Below are 23,768 nucleotides of genomic sequence, written 5' to 3' on the forward strand. Positions count from 1 at the left end.
ACAGGAAGTATTATTAAAGATATGCCTTATATTGAAATACAGATAGAGATGCAGTAGTCCCAGAGTTAATGATCCCAGGTCAGTTTTCCCAGGTCAGTTTATGTTATACAGGAAGTATTATTAAAGAGATGCTTTACATTGAAATACAGATAGAGATGCAGTAGTCCCAGAGTTAATGATCCAAGGTCAGTTTTGCATTTCACCTCCTAATTGATGACTAACAATGTTAAAATAAAAACACAAGGCTTAAACATGCTCTCGCTCTCTCCATCTGTCTCTCGTCTGCAGATATGTTTTGATGTGAGAGGATGCCAACCACCAGTCCCATCATCGCCACCTCACCTGCTTTTAAGATAACCTTTGGGCCGACTAGAGACACTATTATGTAATTGTGATGAACTGAGAGAATATTTAGCTGCCTTCCCTGCTCCTATGCACATTTATTTGCCAAGGTAGAGTACATTATCAGTGAATTTATTAAATGTACAGGCTACAATGCGGGGATCTCAAGCATGGTAATAACTGCATGTATATATGACTTGCATCCTTGGCACATATTATATTCTACTCAATCCATAGGCTTCATAAATGTCATTCAGGCTGTTTTGAAGTTGATACAACTGGCTATGATTGCTGAGGTTCATAGCTCGGTTCTGAACTAATATGTATACCAAACGTTTGGATCCATACACAGATGGGCTAGATAGCTAACTACACATCCATGGGCATAGAGGGATTTTAATCATCCACTGCACAATAAGAAATAACATAGCATTGGGACTTTTTCTGTACATATGTGGCAATTATTTATTTCAGAAGGAGCCAGCAAAACTAGTGCTCTCTGTGCTCTAGGTCATTGGACACCATTAGATGTGGTTATTCCTGTTGAGTGCCATGGTTTGTTGCTATGGTCCTCCTATGTTTGTGAGATGACAGGTTCCATGTCCTAATATGAAGGCAATATGACTGGCTAAATGCCAGAAGTGATGAGCCAATAAGAGGAGTTACTGTGAGTGTGACGTAAGGACAAATGTATAAAACGTGTGTGCTGGAAGGCAGTTGTCCGGCTCGGCTTTTATTATGAAGTAATAGAAAGTAAAAAAGTATTGAACTCACATGCTCCGGTATTTGTGATTTGTGAATTAACTTTATGATAAAAAAGATGCATAAGCGTTTGTCTCTACATTAACTAAGATGCGATGGAACAGTTGACGAAAAATGAAATCACAGAAGAAATATATTGACTGAGCGTTACCCACTCGTCAGAATATGACGATGTGCGACTTTAAGGAAATGCTGCTTGTGTGACGTATAATCTAGTGGACGGAACTCTTCTTTCAGCAGCAGCAACAGTTAGTCAGACACCTCCGTAGCTTGCTAGACAAAATAGCCGAACCAATAAAGCTCTTCAGACGCGTTCGTGTGTATTAGACACTGTTTTAAACCCACTTCTGTAGTCTAGTTAGTTATCCGGTTTAATTTCATATTTACGGTGTTGTTGTTATTATTCAGCTAGCGGGTTGGTTAAGTTAGCATTAGCCTAGCTAGCTAATAGTCCCGACCATGGGGTCACTAAGCTCCACTCCACCTGCTAAATAATGAGTAGTTATTTATGATGCAAGGTGATTTGTAGATCAATCAGTCGCCTGCAGTGTTGAACCAGCCCAATACCAAACCAATCAGTTGGTTGTTCGATGAAATTAATCTTCAGACGTCATTGATGACGTGCTGCTGATAAAGTGATACAGGCATCAGCACACTGCTTTGAAGTTTACTGTTTAGCGATTTGGACGCATGCCTCGTAGCTCCGGTATCAAACGTAACATCCCTACCGAAAAGTTGACAAAACAAAAAGGAGCAAGCAGGTATGCTTTTCAAAAGTCATGCTTCCTACACTTTAACTTGTCTGAAAATTAAATAGACTTTTTACTCAACTGCGTTACCCACTCCAGTCAGCTGATGGCGGTCTGGGACTTTAAGGCAATGCTGCTGGTGTGACGTTTCATCTCGTGGACGGAACTCTTTTCAACAGCAGCAGCAACAACAGTCAGCCACCCACCTCGGTAGCTTGCTAGACAAAATAGCTGAACCAATATAGCTCTTTAGACGCTTTAGTGTATATTAGCCACTGTGTTTTACACCCACTTCTGTCGTCTAGTTAGTTATCCGCTTTAATTTCATATTTACGGTGTTGTTGTTATTAGTCAGTTAGCGGGCTGGTTAAGTTAGCATTAGCCTAGCTAGCTAACATCTCCGACCATGCGGTCACTAAGCTACTCCCCTGCTAAAGAAGAGCAGGATATCACAGTAAAACAAGAAGTAGAGGATGAGGCCGTTACTGTGAAAGAAGAAAAAGACACGTTCAGAGTGAAAGAGGAGGATGTTACAGTAAAAAGAGGGGAGGATGGAGTTTATGGATTGAAAAAGGAAGAGGGGGAGATGACCGTTACATCAAAAAAGGAGGAGGAGGAGGAAACTGGATATGTGGGCCCGGTTTCCCAAACATATCTTAAGGCGTCCGACCGTTCTAACGCTGAATTTAGCCATAAGATGGTTTTGAGAAACCGTTCCCTGATGAACACTAGTAAGTACTGTCTTAAAAACAGAGGCACAAACTCTGCAGTTTTTGAACTGATGTTTGGTGTTAAATCATAAATGTGCAATTGCTACATCCATATTGTGACTTTAATTATTTATTTATAGCCATTGAGTCTTGAAGAATATAACACATGCCTCATGAGCTTAGTTCAACTGTTGTACCCCATCAGATCCAAAAATAAGCTTTTTTTTACTCTTAATGTTTAGAAACAATGTAACAACTGCAGTTTGCCTGATTGTGTGGGTTTTTTAAACAACAAAATGGCTGCCCATAGGCTTGGATTGGTAAACAGCTAAGGATTGGGGAAGGAGAAGTGTTACCACTCTCACATTCATAGAGAAAGCTATTGTAGCAACCGTAACCCAACACCCAGCGACCTCGTCAAGAAGTTAAGACATCTTGGCATAACATTTATAAGGTGTTGGCTTGACAGTCACTGGACCCAGGTTTGAGTTCAGCTCAGGGCTAACTCCTGAATTCACTACACTATGAATACAACGACTGGCCATCCATTATGTCAAAATTATTGTTTTTAAACAGATTGAGGCTATATAGTATATTCTATAATTGCCAGTGTAGATTTCCTGTGGGTGCAAATTATTAGAGCTGTTTAAGTCATTGTATAATATTCAGCCAATTTTTTTTTCATGCCATTACATTAAAGGCAAGACATACCTAGATTCAATTACATTGGTTGAATTGAATTGGTTTGAAACCTTTGTTTTAAACCTTCCTTAAAGTTGGTGCCTTGACGGATTTGTACAAAATGGTTTGTCATGAAACACACTTATTTAAATGTAACCTTTATTTAACTAGGCAAGTCAGTTACGAACAAAATCTTATTTACAATGACTGCCTACCCCGGACGATGCTGGGCCAATTGTGCGCCACCCTATGGGACTCCCAATCACGGTCGGTTGTGGTACAGCCTTGATTTGATCCAGGGTGTCTGTAGTGACACCTCGAGCACTGAGATGCAGTGTCCGCTGCACCACTTGGGAGCCCCAAAATCATGTTCTAGTGTTGTCCCCAACTAAAATACATCTTGGTTACACAAGAGTCATCTGTAATTTCTACCAATCACCCCATGTGTTTTTATAAAATCTATATGTACAGAATGAAATGATGCTTTAAGCACGCTGTTTGATTAAATAAGACACAAGTGACTAGGAGGGAGCCAGTCATCAATATAACCTGACTAGGAGGGAGCCGGTCATCAATATAACCCGACTAGATGGAGCCGGTCATCAATATAACCTGACTTGGAGGGAGCCAGTCATCGAAATAACCATTTATTTATTTTGCAAGTCAGTTAAGAACACATTCTTATTTTCAATGACGGCTTAGGAACAGTGGGTTAACTGCCGTGTTCAGGGGCAGAATGACAGAATTGTCATGTCGGGGATTCGATCTTGCAACCTTTCGGTTACTAGTCCAGCGCACTAACCACTAGGCTACGCTGCCGCCCCAACTTAACCAGGAGAACCTCCGCTGCAGGAATTTGTAAATTCTGCAGTTCTGCTCCTGAAGTGTTCACTAATAGACTAATATACTTGTAATAGACTACAGCAGCAGTCAACAACCTTTTCCAGTTGGAGTGGCACATCTTGCGGGGTCAGGTCTGCGTGGTCTGCTAGGGGCCGTTTCATTTAGTATCCGTTTGGGTCGGCATGGGGAATGATTGTATGTCTTTAAAATCTCAATGTTCAAAGTTTAGAATCCAATAATAGTCATAAAGTTATACTCCCTTTCAGTCGTTTTACCAAAGTTGACCGACTGAAAGGGAGTGTAACTTTATGACTTATTGGATTCTAAACTTTGAACATTGAGATTTTAAAGACATGATAGATCAGACGCAGAGGATATAAAGGAGTGAGATCTGTAGAAAGACCAGTGGCTGTGGAATGTGCTGGGTGGATGGGAGGAGATCACAGGATTGCTATAAGGGAAGCGGATGGACATCTGTGGATTAGGCGAATGAGGAGTTGAGGTCAGGTCAGATCCCCTGAAGGGAGTTATAAGAGTTTAGTATCCTGTTACCCTTTTCCTGTCGAACCAGAATATGTAAGGATTGGAGAGAAGGAGGAGTGTCCAAAGTATGGTATATATACTTGTGATGGTGAGAACATGTTTTTGTCTGAACTACGGCTGGAACGACCCTTTGTGAATATTTACATTTGGTTAAGCTTCTCTAGTGTCCGTGAGATATTTACTCTGAAAAATTAGAACCTAACACTAGAGTTAGTGTTCCCTGAAGGAAGGAAACGAGGCACAACACCTGTTTGGCCTTACCCCTTCCTGTGTCGGAGAAGAGCGGTATTAAACTTAAGGAATAAATCAGAGCCTCACGCTCATCACCTGTAGAAGGCAGGGCTTCCAGCGATGTGTGAATTAAATAGTATGTTGCATCTCCTTCAGGGAACAGTAGTTATAGACATAACGTTACGCTTGTCATATGATGAACTTCAACTTAAATACTGGATCTTGCTGTTGGATAGTTTTTTTGTATTCTGAAATGCACTCAAACTATGTATCATTTAGTAGCTCCTTATAGTGCGCTTGGAAAACAGTTTTCGTGGGAACAGAAATACTAAATCATTTCAGAGTTTGCTAAATCCAATGGTTTTTAACTGAGAGTCATCATGTAATCCAAGATGGCGTAGCAGTAAGACGTGTTTGTTGTAAATGTTATGGTTTTTCCGTCTTTTTGTATAAATTGCAATATATTACAATCTCTTTTTCCATTTTTAAATATACCTTCCGGCAGCCCGCCTCACCCAATGTGATACAGATCTGCTATTTTTTTAGACTGTATACCTAGAACCTCCATCAGAAGCTAACCAGCTAATTAGCTACTAGCTGTTTAGTCATTGTTAGCCACTGCTAGCGGCCTTTATCTTTTTTAGCTCAGACACCAGCCGCTTTTAGCTTGTCAGTCTACACAGCGCGATATCATCCATGGGAATATCGGACTGTTTTTCTCCACTACATCACCATATTCCTGCCGTAAACTCTGGATCATTACACTGGATAATCGCAGCTATCTAGCTGCTACCGAGTGGCCCAGCCCTGAAGCTAGCCTTGAGCATCTTTTCAGAGAAGTCAGGAACCAATACACACAGTCAGTTAGGGAAGCAAAAGCTAGCTTTTTCAAACAGACATTTGCATCCTGTAGCTCTAACTCCAAAAAGTTTTGGGACACTGTAAATTCCATGGAGAATAAGAGCACCTCATCCCAGCTGCCCACTGCACTGAGGCTAGGAAACACTGTCACCACTGATAAATCCACGATAATTGAGAATTTCAATAAGCATTTCTCTACGGCTGGCCATGCTTTACTCCTGGCTACCCCAAACCCGGGCAACAGCTCCCCACCCCCCGCAGCTACTTGCCCAAACCTCCCCAGCTTCTCCTTCACCCAAATCCAGATAGCTGATGTTCTGAAAGTGTTGCAAAATAGGACCCGTACATATCAGCTGGGCTCGACAATCTGGACCCTCTCTTTCTCAAATTATCTGCCGCCATTGTGGCAACCCCTATTACTAATCTGTTCAATCTCTATCGTCATAGATTCCTAAAGATTGGAACACTTCTGCGGTCATCCCCCTCTTCAAAGGGGGTGGCACTCTAGACCTAAACTGTTACAGACCTATATCCATCTTGCCCTGCCTTTCTAAAGTATTCGAAAGCCAAGTTAACAAACAGATCACTGACCATTTTGTATCCCACAGTACATTCTCCGCTGTGCAATCCGGTTTCCGCGCTGGTCACGGGTGCACCTCAGCCACGCTCAAGGTCCTAAACGATATCATAACCGCCATCGATAAGAGACAATACTGTGCAGGCATCTTAATCAACCTGGCCAAGGCTTTCGACTCTTGTCAATTACCGTATTCTTATCTAGACTTAACAGCCTTGGTTTCTCAAATGACTGACTCGCCTGGTTCACCAACTACTTATCAGACAGAGTTCAGTGTGTCTAATCGGAGGGCCTGTTGACCGGATCTCTGGCAGTCTCTATGGGGTATCGCAGGGTTCAAATCTCTGGCCGACTCTTTTCTCTGTATATACCAACAATGTTGCTCTTGCTGCGGATGATTCCTTGATCCACCTTTACGCAGATGACACCATTATGTATACATGTGGCCCTTCTTTGGGCATTGTTAACAAACATCCAAATGAGCTTTAATGCCATACAACACTCCTTCCGTGGCCTCCAACTGCTCTTAAACACTAGTTAAACTAAATGTATGCTCTTCAACCGATCGCTGCCCGTACCCACCCGTCCAGCATCACTACTCTGGACAGTTCTGACATAGAATATGTGGACAACTATAAATACCTAGGTGTCTGGTTAGACTCTCCTTCCAGACTCATGTTAATCATCTCCAATCCAAAATTAAAAAAAAAAAAAAAAAGTCTTCCTATTTTGCAACAAATCCTCCTTCACTCACGCTGCCTAACATACCCTCATAAAACTGAATATCCTACCGATCCTTGACTTCGGTGATAGCCTCCATTATTTCAAAATAGCCTCCAGCACTCTATACAGCAAACTGGATGCAGTCTATCACAGTGCCATCCGTTTTGTCACCAAAGCCCGATATACCACCCACCAATGCGACCTGTATGCTCTCGTCCGCTGGCCCTCGCTACATATTCGTCTCCAAACCCTCTGGCTCCAAGTCACTAATAAGTCTTTGCTAGGCCGCCTTAACTCAGCTCGCTGGTCACCATAGCAACACCCACCCATAGCACGTGCTCCAGGAAGTATATCTCACTGGTCATCCCCAAAGCCAACACCTACTTTGGTCGCCTTTCCTTCCAGTTCTCTGCTGCCAATGACTGTAACGAATTGCAAAAATCACTGAAGCTGGAGACTCTCCCTCACTAACTTTCAGCATCAGCTATCTGAGCAGTTTACCGATCAATGCAGCTGTATACAGCCCATCTGTAAATAGCCCATCCAACTGCCTACCTCATCCCCATGTTTTCATTTTTTTTATTTTTTTTTGCACACCTGTGTTTCTACTTGCACATCATCATCTGCACATCCATCACTCCAGTGTTAATTTGTAATTACTTCACTACTATGGCCTATTTATTGCCTTACCTCCTTACTCCATTTGCACACACTGTATATAGACTTTTTATTGTGTTATTGACCGTACCTTTGTTTATCCCAAGTGTATGTAACTGTTGTTTTTTTTGTCTCACTGCACTGCTTTATCTTGGCCAAGTCGCAGTTGTATATGAGAACTTGTTCTCGACTGGCCTACCTGGTTAAATAAAGATGAAATACAAAAAAAATCTTAACTTTATTATTAGCATCACCCAAATGGATACTGTCTAACACAGTTCTTCAATAATTACACAATTCTTAATACTGTAGAAAACATTATATTATGCAGGACATTCAAATGAGCCATATAATTATAATCCACAGTAGTGTGAAATGTACTCATAAGCATTCTGGAAATGGAGGTTCCTCCCCTGAGTTTTCCCCCATTCAGAATACATTGTAAAAAGCAAAAATCTTTGCTCACCATTTTTGCTCCAGGCAGATATATTACATCCATAACTATCGGTTTCCTCATTAGCAGATATACTACATCCATAACTAGCGGTTTCCTCATTAGCAGGGGAGGTGTTTCTGCAATCAAATTGTTTGTGCATTGCCCTGCAATTTTATTAAACACAGAAAGGGGCCTATATTGGAGACCAAAGACGCCTGGCACACTGCTTAGAGTTTCAACAACACGACTAACTTATTTCTAGTCTACAATCATCAATGTTACTACTAATGTGAAAACAAGGCAAAATATGACTATTCTTGCTCATTTTAAGACAATTGTCAAATAATTTTAGCATTCATTACAGATGTCAATTGTTGTACAACATCATGGCTACTCTGTTGGCCACACCTTTCTTTTACAGTGGTTTTCTTCTGTTGTAGGCCTTTAATTATCTGACTTTGTTACTCACACAGGAGAGAGACGGTATTATCGTGGATCCTCTGGGGAGCCTCAACAACATCATGATGCTGAAGAGGCAGAGAAGAGTCTCTCCCGATCTCTTCCCATAGGGAACATAACTCACTGCTGCTCTGACATTGGGAAGAGATTCACCTCATCAGGCATTAAAATTCATCAGAGAATCCACACAGGAGAGAAACATAGCTGTGGTCAATGTTGGAAGAGATTTGCTACATCTGGCAATCTGACACGACACCAGAGAACACACACAGGAGAGAAACCTTATAGCTGTGGTCAATGTGGGAAGAGTTTTGGTCAATCTGGAGAGCTGACAGTGCACCAGAGAATACACACAGGAGAGAAACCTTATAGCTGTGATCAATGTGGGAAGAGTTTTGCGACATCTAACTGTCTGACAGTGCACCAGAGAATACACACAGGAGAGAAACCTTATAGCTGTGATCAATGTGGGAAGGGTTTTGCTTCATCTAACCATCTGACAGTGCACCAGAGAATACACACAGGAGAGAAACCTTACAGCTGTGGTCAATGTGGGAAGAGTTTTAGTCAATCTGGATTTCTGACAGTGCACCAGAGAATACACACAGGAGAGAAACCTTATAGCTGTGATCAATGTGGGAAGAGATTTGCTACATCTGGCTCTCTGACAGTACACCAGAGAACACACACAGGAGAGAAACCTTATAGCTGTGGTCAATGTGGGAAGACATTTGCTACATCTGGCAATCTGACTCAACACCAGAGAACACACACAGGAGAGAAATCTCATAGCTGTGACCAGAGATAATCTGATAAAGGATCTCTGATCAAATATTAGAAAATACATAAATGGAGTTGTTTCATGATTTCAATGAATGCATGTCACAATGTAGAATGTTTTAACATTGTAGTAGGAGTATTGTCTCAATGTAGAAGCCTAAACGTTGATTTCACCATGCTATGGATATTAGCCTCGGGAAATCCAGGCGAAAAATCCTGGCTCTGAAATATAGGACATATTTGTTGTCTTTAGGGGGAAGGTGTTCCAGGCTTTGGTTCTTCCATTTATGTTTTGAGGTTGGACTTCAGCACATGTAGCTCATTAGCACGTGTAGCTCATTAGCACTGATTGGTGTCACCTTGTTAGTCAGTATGTGTTACACCTGTGCTGGCTTGTCCATCTCGTTAGTGGGAAGGTGTTTTACCTGAGCTGGTCCAGGTTCTATTTAATAGTGTCTGGCCCAGTGCTCCAGTTGTCTTGATAGATGTGGAGAGTCAACCTTTAGTTGCTCCACCTTTTTGGTTTACTTCCTGTCTTTAAGTTTGTGGGTTTTTCTTTTGTTTACATCTTCTTGGGCAGATTTAGTGGGTCTCATGGTGGATGTCTTTCATGTCTCAGTTGTTGTTACTCGTCAACTTCCAGTGGACACCCCCATAGTGTCTTTCAGAGCCCCTCCTAAAAAACAAGCTAATATTTTGGGTTGGATATTGCATCCAATTAATATTTCAATCAATGGAATTTCCTTAATGTTCATTAGTCTTTCAGTTGTTAATCTACTGTTTGTTGTGTACAAATTTCTTTTGTTTATTTTCATTTTGTTTTTTTCCTGTGAAGCCATTGCATCCATGTCTGAAATGTGCTATATAAATAAAACTTGATTTGATTTCAACAAACGAACCCAACGACTGACCAATCAACAGTCTCTTGGTCCCACTTAGTATGAAAAACAATATCAATCCCACTTTTCCAGCCTGCTGAAGGAGTGGTAAACACCACCCCCGGCTCTACCAAGGGCTTGAGGTGGTCTCCCACAGCGTTGCTTATGTCATGCTCTGTGGCCTTGCTGTTCCATTTCTTGACTGTACCTGCAACACAGAAATAAACATATTTAGTCATATTATATAAAACATAAGTAATGAATATGGAGCGTCTATGGCCTCAGTTACACCTGGCACCTAAATGTGACTTCTGTCATTGATCACTCCAAACTGCATTAGGTTCAGATCTACCAGGATGGGCCTTTGACAGTCTGGACGCAGTCAGGCCACTGAATATAAATAAGCAACATAAAGAGGTGGGGAGAAGTACATTCTACACAAATGACCTTCATAATAGCAAAGAACAAATGTGTGTGCCTGAGGGGAAATTAACTTTCATACAGCCAAAAGGGGTGAGAAATTACACCAATATCTGGACAATTGGCACTAATGTAAATAAACAGATGATGGAACATTTTCCCTTATGCTGATGTGATGAACCACTAAGGGGACATAAATATTTACCATCTAAACCATGTGTGACCTCTGGCTGTAGAAGTGTTCTTCCTAACCAGTCCCTCAACAGCTCTCTGACTGCGCTCCACCCTCACTGGGTCTTCAGAGGAGAGGAAGGCTGAGGAGGGATGGAAGGATGAATGGATCAGTCAGTCAATAAAGTGTAGAGCTATTTAGTAGTTCATTAAAGTAAATAAGGCTTTATGACTGCTGAATATGAACTATCAATCACTTAGATTGTGTATTTTCAGGTAGCTATACATCCCTGGGACTTCCCGAGCCCATTGAAGTTGACATTTAAAATGGTTACATTAGGGGTTAAGGTTAGGGATGTCCCAAGAATCCCAAATAGCATTGACCATTGTGCATTTCTATCCGATGTGAAATGGCTAGCTAGTTAGTGGGGTGTGCACTCATAGCAATGTTTCGTGGGAGGCAGTTGTTGATGTGTGCAGAGGCCCAATTTTTCAGTTTTTGATTTGTTAAAAAAGTTTGAAATATCCAATAAATGTCGCTCCGCTTCATGATTGTGTCCCACTTGTTGTTGATTCTTCACAAAAAAATACAGTTTTATATCTTGTGTGGCTCAGTCGGTAGAGCATGGCGCTTGCAACGCCAAGCGTCGTGGGTTCGATTCCCGCTGGGACCACCCATATGTAAAAAGTAGTGGCCCCAGCCGACTTGTAAGTCGCTTTGGACAAAAGCGTCTGCTAAATGGGATATATTTTTTTTTTTTTTTTTTTTATCTTTATGTTTGAAGCCTGAAATGTGGCAAAAGGTCGCAAAGTTCAAGGGGGACGAATACTTTCGCAAGGCACTGTACATATGAGATGAGTATGTAAACAAAGTGGCATAGTTAAAGTGGCTAGTGATACATGTATTACATAAAGATGCGGTAGATGATATAGAGTACAGTATATGCATATACATATGAGATGAATAATGTAGGGTATGTAAACATTATATTAGGTAGCATTGTTTAAAGTGGCTGGTGATATAGTTTACATCATTTCCCATCAATTCTCATTATTAAAGTGGCTGGAGTTGAGGAGTTGAGTCAGTGTGTTGGCAGCAGCCACTCAATGTTAGTGGTGGCTGTTTAACAGTCTGATGGCCTTTAGATAGAAGCTGTTTTCAGTCTCTCTGTCCCAGCTTTGATGCACCTGTACTGACCTCGCCTTCTGGATGATAGCGGGGTGAACAGGCAGTGGCTCGCGTGGTTGTTGTCCTTGATGATCTTTATGGCCTTCCTGTAACATCGGGTGGTGTAGGTGTCCTGGAGGGCAGGTAGTTTGCCCCGGTGATGCGGTGTGCAGACCTCACTACCCTCTGGAGAGCCTTACGGTTGTGGGCGGAGCAGTTGCCGTACCAGGCGGTGATACAGCCCGACTGGATGCTCTCGATTGTGCATCTGTAGAAGTTTGTGAGTGCTTTTGGTGACAAGCCGAATTTCTTCAGCCTCCTGAGGTTGAAGAGGCGCTGCTGCGCCTTCTTCACGATGCTGTGTGTGTGAGTGGACCAATTCAGTTTGTCTGTGATGTGTACGCCAGGGAACTTAAAACTTACTACCCTCTCCACTACTGTACCATCGATGTGGTTAGGGGGGTGTTCCCTCTGCTGTTTCATGAAGTCCACAATCATCTCCTTAGTTTTGTTGACGTTGAGTGTGAGGTTATTTTCCTGACACCACACTCCGAGGGCCCTCACCTCCTCCCTGTAGGCCGTCTCGTCGTTGTTGGTAATCAAGCCTACCACTGTTGTGTCGTCCGCAAACTTGATGATTGAGTTGGAGGCGTGCGTGGCCACGCAGTCGTGGGTGAACAGCAAGTTCAGGAGAGGGCTCAGAACACACCCTTGTGGGGCCCCAGTGTTGAGGATCAGCGGGGTGGAGATGTTGTTGCCTACCCTCACCACCTGTTTGTATTCGGTCATGTTTCCGGTCACCTTGCCCTCATTAAAAGCAGTGGTTTGCGCTTTCAGTTTCACGCGAATGCTGCCATCAATCCACGGTTTCTGGTTTGGGAATGTTTTAATCGTTGCTATGGGAACAACATCTTCAACGCACGTTCTAATGAACTCGCACACCGAATCAGCATTTCGTCAATGTTGTTGTCTGACGCAATACGAAACATATCCCAGTCCACGTGATGGAAGCAGTCTTGGAGTGTGGAATCAGATTGGTCGGACCAGCGTTGGACAGACCTCACCGTGGGAGCTTCTTGTTTTAGTTTCTGTCTGTAGGCAGGGATCAACAAAATGGAGTCGTGGTCAGCTTTTCCGAAAGGAGGGCGTGGCAGGGCCTTATATGCTTCGCGGAAGTTAGAATAGCAATGATCCAAGGTTTTGCGCAATCGATATGCTGATACAATTTAGGGAGTCTTGTTTTCAGATTAGCCTTGTTAAAATCCCCAGCTTCAATGAATGCAGCCTCAGGATGTATGGATTCCAGTTTGCAAAGAGTCAAATAAAGTTCGTTCAGAGCCATCGATGTGTCTGCTTGGGGGGGAATATATACAGCTGTGATTATAATCGAAGAGAATTCCCTTGGTAGATAATGCGGTCGACACTTGATTTTGAGGAATTCTAAATCAGGTGAACAGAAGGATTTGAGTCCCTGTATGTTTTTGTGATCACACCACGTCTCGTTAGCCATAAGGCATACGCCCCCGCCCCTCTTCTTACCAGAAAGATGTTTGTTTCTGTTGGCGCGATGCGTGGAGAAACCAGCTGGCTGCACCGACTCCGATAGCGTCTCTCCAGTGAGCCATGTTTCCGTGAAGCAAAGAACGTTACAGTCTCTGATGTCCCTCTGGAATGCTACCCTTGCTCGGATTTCATCAACCTTGTTGTCAAGAGACTGGACATTGGCGAGAAGTATACTAGGGAGTGGTGCACGATGTGCCCGTCTCCGGAGTCTGACCAGAAGACCGCCTCGTTTCCCTCTTTTACGAAGTTGTTTTTTTTGGGTCGCCGGCTGGGATCCATTCTGTTGTCCTGGGTGAAAGGCAGAACACAGGAGCCGCTTCGCGAAAGTCATATTCTTGGTCGTACTGATGGTGAGTTGACGCTGCTCTTATATTCAGTAGTTCTTCTCGACTGTATGTAATGAAACCTAAGATGACCTGGGGTACTAATGTAAGAAATAACACTTTAAAAAAAATGCATAGTTTCCTAGGAACGCGAAGCAAGGCGGCCATATCTGTCGGCACCGGAAGTAGTCAAAGAATGTTAGCTATATGCAGTTATCTTAGATGGCCAGCTAACATTAGCTATTTAGCGAGATGGAGCCCAACTACCGGAGACCAGTTAGAACCTGATTAACAAAACCCAACTAAAACATGACTGCAGATCAAAAAAGCAGAGACATACAGAATGATCGCTGGGAAAATCCCCAACATCCAAAATAGAAAGATTACAGATGTCAGTCAGCTAGTGCGCTAGCAGTAAGCCAAGGTTGTAAAAGTTACAAAACTCCCGTAGTCTAATTCACAGAGAACATGCTGAAAAGTAGTGATGGGGAAACAAAGCTTCCTGAAGCATTGGCTCTTTCCAGCCAATTGTGTCGAAAAATAGGTTCATTTCTCAAGGCTTTGAGCGATAGAATTTAGAACAGCCACATTATTATAGAGGACGTCCCGCACACCGTAGCGCTTGCGCAGTGTAGCCTTTATGTCATACCACTGGCTGTGTTCGAGAGCATCAAATCCATGCTGCATTGTGGGTAAACGGTGACTGGCCGACTGATTTATTAATAATAAGTAGTTATTTATGATGCAAGGTGATTTGTAAATTAGGCAGTCAGCAGTCAGCAGCCATCTGCACTATCGGCTGCAATGTCGAACGAGCCCAATATCAAACCAATCAGGTGTTCAACGAAATTATTCTTCAGACGTCATTGATCACGTGCTGCTGATAAAGTGACACTGCTTTGAATTATACTGCTTAGCGACTTCAGTACATGCCTCATAGCTCCAGTCTCAAACTTAACCCCGTTCCTGCTGAAGAAGAGGTCTGCTGGATGGAGAAAGAATCTCTCATGAAAGAGGAGGAGGGTGAGGCTGTTACAGTGAAAGAAGAGAAATACGTCTCAGTGAAAGATGAGGAAGACGCATTCAGAGTTAAAGAAGAGGACAACGATGTTTCAGTGAAAGAAGGGACGACTGTCACATCAAAAAATGATGAAGAAGAAGAAAGAGGGAACTGGATATCTGGGCCCGGTTTCCAATGGTTTTAACGATGAACGGGCCCTGATTAACACTAGTAAGTACTGTCTTAAAAACAGAAGCACAAACTCTGCGGTTGTTGAACTGATGTGTGGTGTTAAAGGGGAAATTTCCAATTGCTACATCCATATTTTGACTTTTAAATGATTTATTTATAGGCATTGATTCTTGAAGAATATAACACATGCCTCATGAGCTTAGTTCAACTGTTGTACCCCATCAGAACCACAAATAAGCTTTTTTTACGCCAATGTTTAGAAACAATGTAAACCAACACTGTATAGCCTCAACATGGTTAAAACTATAATGCTGATATTATGGATGGTCAGTCCTTGCATCCATAGGTCTGTCTATGCATTTGAGAGTAGTTACATTTCTCAAGCCCCATCCATCATCTTATTACCAAAACAGTGGTGGAGTTACAGCTTTGTTATTGGTTGAACTGCAGATTGGTTGGTTGATTGATTGTTGTGTTGTGTACTAAATTCGCCAAAATATGACGTATACACGCAGTACTTTAGGCCCATAATGCAATTCTTCAGGAAATGGGCGAGGCTACACAGCGTTTTCAGATTTGAAGAAAATGGAGGAAAATATGCAGCCAAAGTCTAACGAGAGCCGATACAAATTCATTGCTTTAACTGATTATGACAAATGTTAAGAAAATGTTGAGCAATGTAATAAAGTAATGACTTTTCAAATAAGTTAGCTACACTATCCTTACAAAATGCATAGCATATCTTTACAGCAGAATGTATTGGTATGTTAACTAGCTACCTAACGTTAGTTGGCTACTTATACATCAAACTTGTCAGTATAGTAACTATATTCTAACTAACTACCCAATGTTTATTGACTTGATTAGAGCTCAGAGTAACTGATGAATTTAATAACGCTCAACACCCGTTGAATATGGCCGGTGTCAGTAAACATCTGCAAAAAAGCTCAAATTAAATTGTTGCCAGCAGCACAGTTTGTCACCAACGTTCAGGATAACATGAAAACCGCCTAACCAGCTCTGCTTGGGCAAGTAAAATGGTAAGAGTGAGGTTTTCTCTGATTTGTGTTTAGCAATCTATCCAATGTTAGCCAGTTAGCTTGGGTGCTTTACTGTCATTGTGAGGTCAGAATGCTTGGATCGACCCTACTCCTCAGCCATATAGTATTAGTTTACAAACAGTGGCGTTATACGAGCTTATGTCTTGGTTTCTGGTGGGGTAATACCGTTGAAACATTTGAGGCATTTATAAGTTCTATTCTTCAAGAATCAATGGTTATATAGGAAATGGGTCTTTCTATAACTGCCAGTGTAGATTTCCTGTAGGAGGCAATTTGTTACAGCTGTTGATAAGTCATTGTATAATATTCTGGTAATTATTTTCATGCCATTACATTAAAGGCGAAAGATTGTATATGTATTGTCTTAGCAAGGTGTTGCTCAAATAATGTTAGATGCTAATCGCTAGTTAGCGGGCTAGCTATCTTGCTAAATGTATTAAGAGTCAGAGCAAACATAGCTAGCTAATACTGCCTGGTACCAGTGCTATTGTAGGCCTAGATAAGCATGTTTGTGCAGCAGTATCTTATCAGAGAGGAGTAAGCGAAGTATGAATATGTTGGCTAGCTAGCAGGCTACATGAAGTAAGAAAACAACATGTAATGTAACATCTAATTAGGGCCAACTGGAAACACTGACCAACACTTAGGTTCCTACCATGTCTTCTTCTCTGAGGTTTATAGTCAGACTACATTCATCAGGTGTATTGCTGCCACCTACTGTAAGGGGTTGTAAGAAATAACCAAAACGCAAAAAAAAATGGGATTAACAAATCATACTAATTATGTAAAATAAAAAATAAACACGGACCAAATTCACTCCACTACCCTGATTTTCAAACAAAAATGGTACTATTCAGATCCCTACACAGGTTCAGGAACCTGGGAGGGGGGGGGAGGACATCTTCATTCAGTACTCCCTGTAACATTTTGTCTGTGAAGTCCTGGAGATCCAGAAATCTATTTGCCGCCTTCACAATGATGTCTAGCTTCTTAATGTTTAATTTGTTTATTATTAATGCAACTTATCACTGGGGCAGTGAGGGCAATGCAAACTCAATTTTGTTGAAACTCCTCCATGCTAATGTGGAAACTGCTAGTTTTGGACGAAGGTTACTAATAATTTATTAATGCAATTTATCACTTGCTCTATAAACACAAAGTCCACCTCTTTTTCTATTTGTCTGTTGTGATCCTTCTCCTGCATGGCTTCCCTGCAGACTGTGGGACATGAACTACCTTCTCCTCTCTACTCCTTCAGCTATTTTCACTGCCTCCACATAGGACACCTGCTGGATGGGCCTGATCATCCTAGCTACTACGACCTCCTTCATGCGTACAGGGCACTCCGGGAACGTGATTCCCATCACAAATACAACATGCTTCATCTGACTACGACATATTTATTCCTTCGACAAACACTTGCCACATGTCCAACTTTTTTACAATTGTAACACTGCAGCAGCTTCTGAATATCTCACTTACCCAGGTTTTACATACGATGGGAGAACATTTACATTTAAGTCATTTGGCAGACGCTCTTATCCAGAACCACTTCACCAAACCACAGTAAAACCTTCCGTCTATCATTAATGTTAATCAACGTGCATCTACCTCTATCTATCTAAATGTTTAACCTAAACCCCAAAGCTTTCTCCTTTTACGCTGTTGACACACAATCGGTATCATATCACTCCTGGTCACTCGAACCAATTCCACTTTACCCAATTCATCCTTCACCATCTTTGAGACCGTTAAGAACACCTTCTCTTTCCGTGACATAGACGAATCAAGTGAAAACTATAATCCCTTATTGATGTTAATTGTTAAATCTTCTTCTCAGTGTAGATGAAGGTGAGGAGACAGGTTAAAGATAGATTTTTAGACAATTGAGACATGGATTGTGTATGTGTGTCATTCACAGGGTGAATGGGCAAGACCAAAGATTTAAGTCCCTTTGAACAGAGTATGGTAGTAGGTGCCAGGCGCATAGGTTTGTGTCATGAACTGCCATGCTGTTGGGTTTTTCATGCTCAACAGTTTTCCCTGAGTATCAACAATGGTCCACCACCAAGGGGAGGAAACTCAATAGGAAGTGTTCTTAATGTTTTGTTCACTCAGTGTAGATCAATCCCAAGCATATACTTTCATTTGTATGTGTACTGATACTGTAAATACACAAATTATATTAATGTTATCGACAATATATTATAAAACCGTAAGCCTCCCTGCTGCAGGGGCATTTCCTCCTACAATTTTCTGATTTTCTTCACTTCAGTAGTATTTTGTATCTTTGTTCATTTTCACATTCATTGTGTTTGGAATGGCAGTGTTACTACAGGAGATGATGCTATCATAAAGTATTTGATGTAAGTATGTAGGATAATTACCCATAATGCTCACTGACTGAACATTCAAAATGACCATGGCAATTATTGTCGCATTCACATGCCATCGGAAACTTGGAACCTCAGAGTTAAAATGAATGTGTAGAGCTTCCTACTGGTTGATTCTGATACCTCACAAGTGGGAAACTTGAAATCATCATTCCATAACGAGTTAGCGAGTCATAAATGTCAAAATTTCCTAGTTCCGACTTGAAGGGCCTTCTATGGTGTAGGGCAGGTCAGTAACCAAATTATTTTACTGTGCCCAGTCGCACACAGACTTTTATGGTCACACAAGTTTCCACCGGTGGATTCAAAATGAGTAGCCTAACAATTATTTACATGGCCCCAGGTACTTTTGCAACCAAATTATTTTTCTGTGAGAAAGCAATACTAGTTGCACACATTGGGTAACAGTCAGCAATTGAGAGTGAGCAATGAGCAAGATAAGCATCTGTAGCCGATGTGAAATGGCTATCTAGTTAGCAGTGGTGCTCGCTAGTGGCGTTTCAATCGGTGACGTCACTTGCTCTGAGACCTTGAAGTAGTGGTTCCCCTTGCTCTGCAAGGGCATCGGCTTTTGTGGAGCGGTGGGTAACGATGCTTTGACGGTGACTGTTGATTGTGTGCAGAGCGTCCCTGGTTCGCGCCCAAGTCGGGCGGGGAACTCTTACACATAGACGGGAAGTTGACAATAGCTTGTTATTAGTGTAAATAAATTGTATTTCTATGGTTGCAGGCCTCAAAGATTGAATTGCATTGAATAGAATTAATGACTTACCGCCTGTATAGGGTGGGGTACCGCTAGTCATCATTATTATAATCACCATCTCAATCATTATCACCATACCATCATAGACTTATTCTTCTGTATCTGAGACTCATCTGACACTACCTTAGACATGGCAGTCTTCAACTCAACACACTGCCCCTGCATGGTGTTCACCGTCCCCTGCTTGTGGTTAATCAAATGCTTAACATCGTTCAGCAGGATCTGAATCTCAAGCCTGCAAGAAATCAGGTGGTTCAACCTCCTGAGATGGCGAGAGGCTTCAGACCATGCCCATTGGACCATCTTTAGGATTCTTTCCCACTTAACACCAATCTTATTAGGAATATAACTTTGTGCAGAAGATGTTACTATAGTGTTATTTAGAAGGAAAAAAGTGTACTTTGTCAGGCGCCAAAAGGATGACGGCATGTCTCCCTGCTCCAGTGAGCTCTGCTGGCAGGTCTTGCTCACTGTTGGAGGAACAGGAGCCAAATTAGAGGAAAAATATCTATGGTTGTTCAGCAATGAAACGTTCATGAAATAATGGGGATTGTCCTTCCCTGTGAAAAGAATAACAGCTGGGTTTTACTTTCTCACTATTAGATAATGTAATACAATCTTTAAACCCATCAGAAGTGTAGTGCTTACCTCCATGAAAATATTGGTCCATGTTATTTATGGCTGCATTGTCCCAATGTTGACCACTTGTTCCAACTTGTGATGAGAAGGTCTTGATGAAACGATCAAGTCAACATTTTGTTAGGTCTGAGGTATGTAAAAGAAAATCTGGTGTGTGAGTACTCACATGAAAGGTATACATGATTCTAGATTAAGCCAATCATGTATGTGATTACCATCCTATGGGTCAGCAATGGATTGATTGCTACACAGCTTTCAGGCGACTTTGTGTCTTGGGCCTGGATGAATCATTGAAATACAAGTAATATTGTGAATTTATGATGAATAATTGCCATTGTAATTTGCAATATTCCATCAAAGTTATTTGTTTTGACAGTCAAAACAACTAACTCTTACGATTAACCACTTGACTTGAGTAACTTGAGTTGACGGAAGTAGCAACTTTATATTCTGACACTGACTTGTGCAATGCCTAATGCATAATCTATGCATGTTATTGGCTCATCATAGTATATAGCCGAGGGTCTCATAGTCCAAAAACAGCATTGGCCATTGGACTGCTCAGTCAAAACAACTAACTCTTACGATTAATCACTTGACTGGAGTAACTTGAGTTCGGAACTAAAACATTAAAAGTAGGCTAAAGCTTGACGCATATCCTTACCTTGGACAAGCGTATCCAAAAGGCCTGTCCAGACGTGCGTGAAGATACCTTTAGGCAGATAAAAGCGCGGTAAGAGTTAAGACACGCTCAGTAATGTGAATCTGTAACACGGATATAAAAACACGTTTTCATTTATAATTTACACTGTAGAATGACCTGCAAGCCAATCAGAATCTAGTTTTAAACAATACCGTGGGTTCCATGGAACGTCACAAACATATTAGGCCACTTGCGTCACAGATTACAGTCACTGAACATGGGTTTAATAGCTATATTGGCTATATGTACAGTATATGCACATCATATTGAATTGAGATTACATTTACTGCACCACTGTAATTATGTAGCCTAATCCTATGGGGATCATATGTGAAATGTCAGAATCATGGCACATGAAAACATAATGAAATTGACTGCAGATTATAAAATTCACTGTGACACAATTTTAATTTTACTAGGCACGTCAGTTAAGAACAAATTCTTATTTTCAATGACGGCCTAGGAACAGTGGGTTAACTGCCTGTTCAGGGGAAGAACGACAGATTTGTACCTTGTCAGCTCGGGGATTTGAACTTGCAACCTTTCGGTTACCAGTCCAATGCTCTAACCACTAGGATACCCTGCCGCCCCTGCTTCTGAAGAATCCAGGGAGTTTCCATCTGACCTTGTGTAATCCTTTGCTATGGAGTCAATAAAACATCTGCTACAGCAGATTGTCTTCTGGCTTCCTCCACCATCACAAGGATACGATTTCTGCCAAACTATCAACTCTGATGGTTCTCTGCAGGAAGCTTATCCCGAGCTCTTCTGACATCTCCATTAGTTCCTCACAGGTTTACTGGGACACAAATAGCCTTTTCACCAATATAATGGTCAATCAGGTCATGGATACCTGTTCTGTGGCCTCCAATTCATCAGAAGAATTATCAGAGTTGATGAACATAATCAATGGGTTGTCCCCAACTGATGCTGGAACACTTGCCTCTGACAGACCGGCTCTCATGACCACTCGCCGTCAGTCGAGTTCCAAATCATTGCCTAGACCCTCTCTGTCTGGCAGCAGCACACACAACGGTGGAACTGTGGATATTCAAGTTTTAGGAGAGGTGGAATCCAAGATGGACAACAAAGATCTGGAGATGTCCAGTGTCTCTGTGCATCCATCAACTCCATCAGCCATGGACTCTGATACACATGCATCATTTGACTCCACTAGCAATGACTACACCTCTTTGGTACTTTTACTGATTGTTAGATTGCTGTCAATGATCACCCCTATCACATTACTGGAATCCTCTGACATTGGTGAAACATCAAGAGTTCTCACAAAGAGGATTCTGTCTGAGTTCTGTGGCACCTCAGGCCTTGAACAAACTCAAGCCTACCCCCAGAATCTGAAAATCAAAAAGATTTTCAAGGCTGTCTACAAGGGGCTTCTTCAAGAATTTGGGTCAGAGAAGATGCTCCAGGTTGCAATGAAGTCAACGGATTATGCATTTGACGATGCCCTGGTCAAATCATTAACTTGGGAACTACTAACTAAATGCAATGAGGATAGCTTTTCACCTCCCTCCATGACCCAGTTGTCATCACACAATGTACTTGGCAGTGAAGAGGTAGGAAATTCTGGGCTTCCAACAACTGGTAGAAAGGAAAAGAAGAGAGGAAGATTCAGCACTCTCTGTGGACTCAACCCAAAGGTACATATGTCATCAAAATACAAATTGTAAAGATTTTTACAGTATGATGGTAAACACTGATACCCTTTGTGTGCAATTTCTCCAACTGTATAAATGACTGTTGGTTACCCAGTGTACAAAGCAGGTCAACAAGAAGAACCACTGCACTCCAACACCTTCCCGGAACCAGACCCCTGCCGTCAGTGAAACAGGTAAGTCAATACACTCAAATGTGTACTGAACAAAAATATAAATGCAACATGCAACAATTTCAAAGATTTTATTGAGTTACAGTCATATAATAAAATCAGTCAATTGAAATACGTTCATTGGGCCCTCATCTATGGATTTCACATGACTGGGAATACAGATATATATCTGTTCGTCACAGATACCTTAAAAAAGGTAGGGGCGTGGATCAGAAAACTAGTCAGTATCTGGTGTGATCACCATTTGCCTCATGCAGCGTGACACTTCTCCTTCGCATAGAGTTGATCAGGCTGTTGATTGTGGCCTATGGAATGTTGTCCCACTCCTCTTCAATAGCTGTGCGAAGTTGTTGAATATTGGTGGGAACTGGAACATGCTGTTGTACACGTCAATCCAGAGCATCACAAACATGCTAAATGGATGACATGTCTGGTGAGTATGCAGGCCTTTCGACATGCATTACCATGCAAATGAGGTGATGGCGGCGGATGAATGGAACGACAATGGGCCTAAGGATCTCGTGACGGTATCTCTGTGCATTCAAATTGCCATTGATAAAATGCAATTGTGTTCGTTGTCCGTAGATTATGCCTGCCCACACCATAACCCTACAGCCAACACGACGCCATATACTTGGTCTGTGGTTGTGAGGCCGGTTGGACATACTGCCAAATTCTCTAAAACGACATTGAAGGCGGCTTATGGTAAAGAAATAAACATTCAATTCTCTGGTGGACATGCCAATTGCACGCTCCCTCAAAACAAGTCAACCAGCGTTTTTCCTTGCTCCTATTTTTCTTAGTCTCTGTCTCTGAGACAACTGTGGCATTGTGTGGTGTGACAAAACTGCACATTTTAGCGTGGCCTTTTATTGTCTCCAGCACGAGTTGCACCTTTGTTATGATAATGCTTTTTTATCCACAAGAGTATAAGCCCTGTCTAGGCCGAGGGGTTTGTATCGGCCTTACTGCTATTTGCCCATACAAACGCATTGAATAACAGATTCAGTACATGGAACTGAAGTGTCTGTCCTAAATCTGAGAGATATAAGAAAGTTTACGAATATATATATATATATATATTTATATGTATATATATATTTTTCATGTTTTTATCCCCTTCTTTTTGGCACTAAACAGTCTAAGCCCTGGGGGGCCTATGTAACACTTTCACGTTAAATAGGCGGATTGAGACTGCGAGGCTACCTGCCGCCCTACATTTGTAAATTATGTAGAATATTACAATTTAAATAATAATAATGCAATACTAATTCTTCACACTAACTAGGGT

General features: G+C 41.7%; 1 protein-coding gene across 1 annotated transcript; it reads left to right on the plus strand.

Annotated features, from left to right (window-relative positions):
* Positions 1-1,344: 1,344 nt before the first annotated feature.
* LOC135539305 (zinc finger protein 239-like) lies at positions 1,345-11,372 on the plus strand. The gene is made up of 2 exons (XM_064965127.1): positions 1,345-2,584; positions 8,589-11,372. Exons 1-2 carry the CDS (start codon positions 2,260-2,262, stop codon positions 9,380-9,382), a joined length of 1,119 nt encoding a protein of 372 aa, XP_064821199.1. The 5' UTR covers positions 1,345-2,259; the 3' UTR covers positions 9,383-11,372.
* The last annotated feature ends 12,396 nt before the right edge of the window (positions 11,373-23,768 follow it).

This window comes from Oncorhynchus masou, unplaced genomic scaffold, assembly GCF_036934945.1.
Source record: "Oncorhynchus masou masou isolate Uvic2021 unplaced genomic scaffold, UVic_Omas_1.1 unplaced_scaffold_1862, whole genome shotgun sequence".
Lineage (NCBI taxonomy): Eukaryota > Metazoa > Chordata > Actinopteri > Salmoniformes > Salmonidae > Oncorhynchus > Oncorhynchus masou.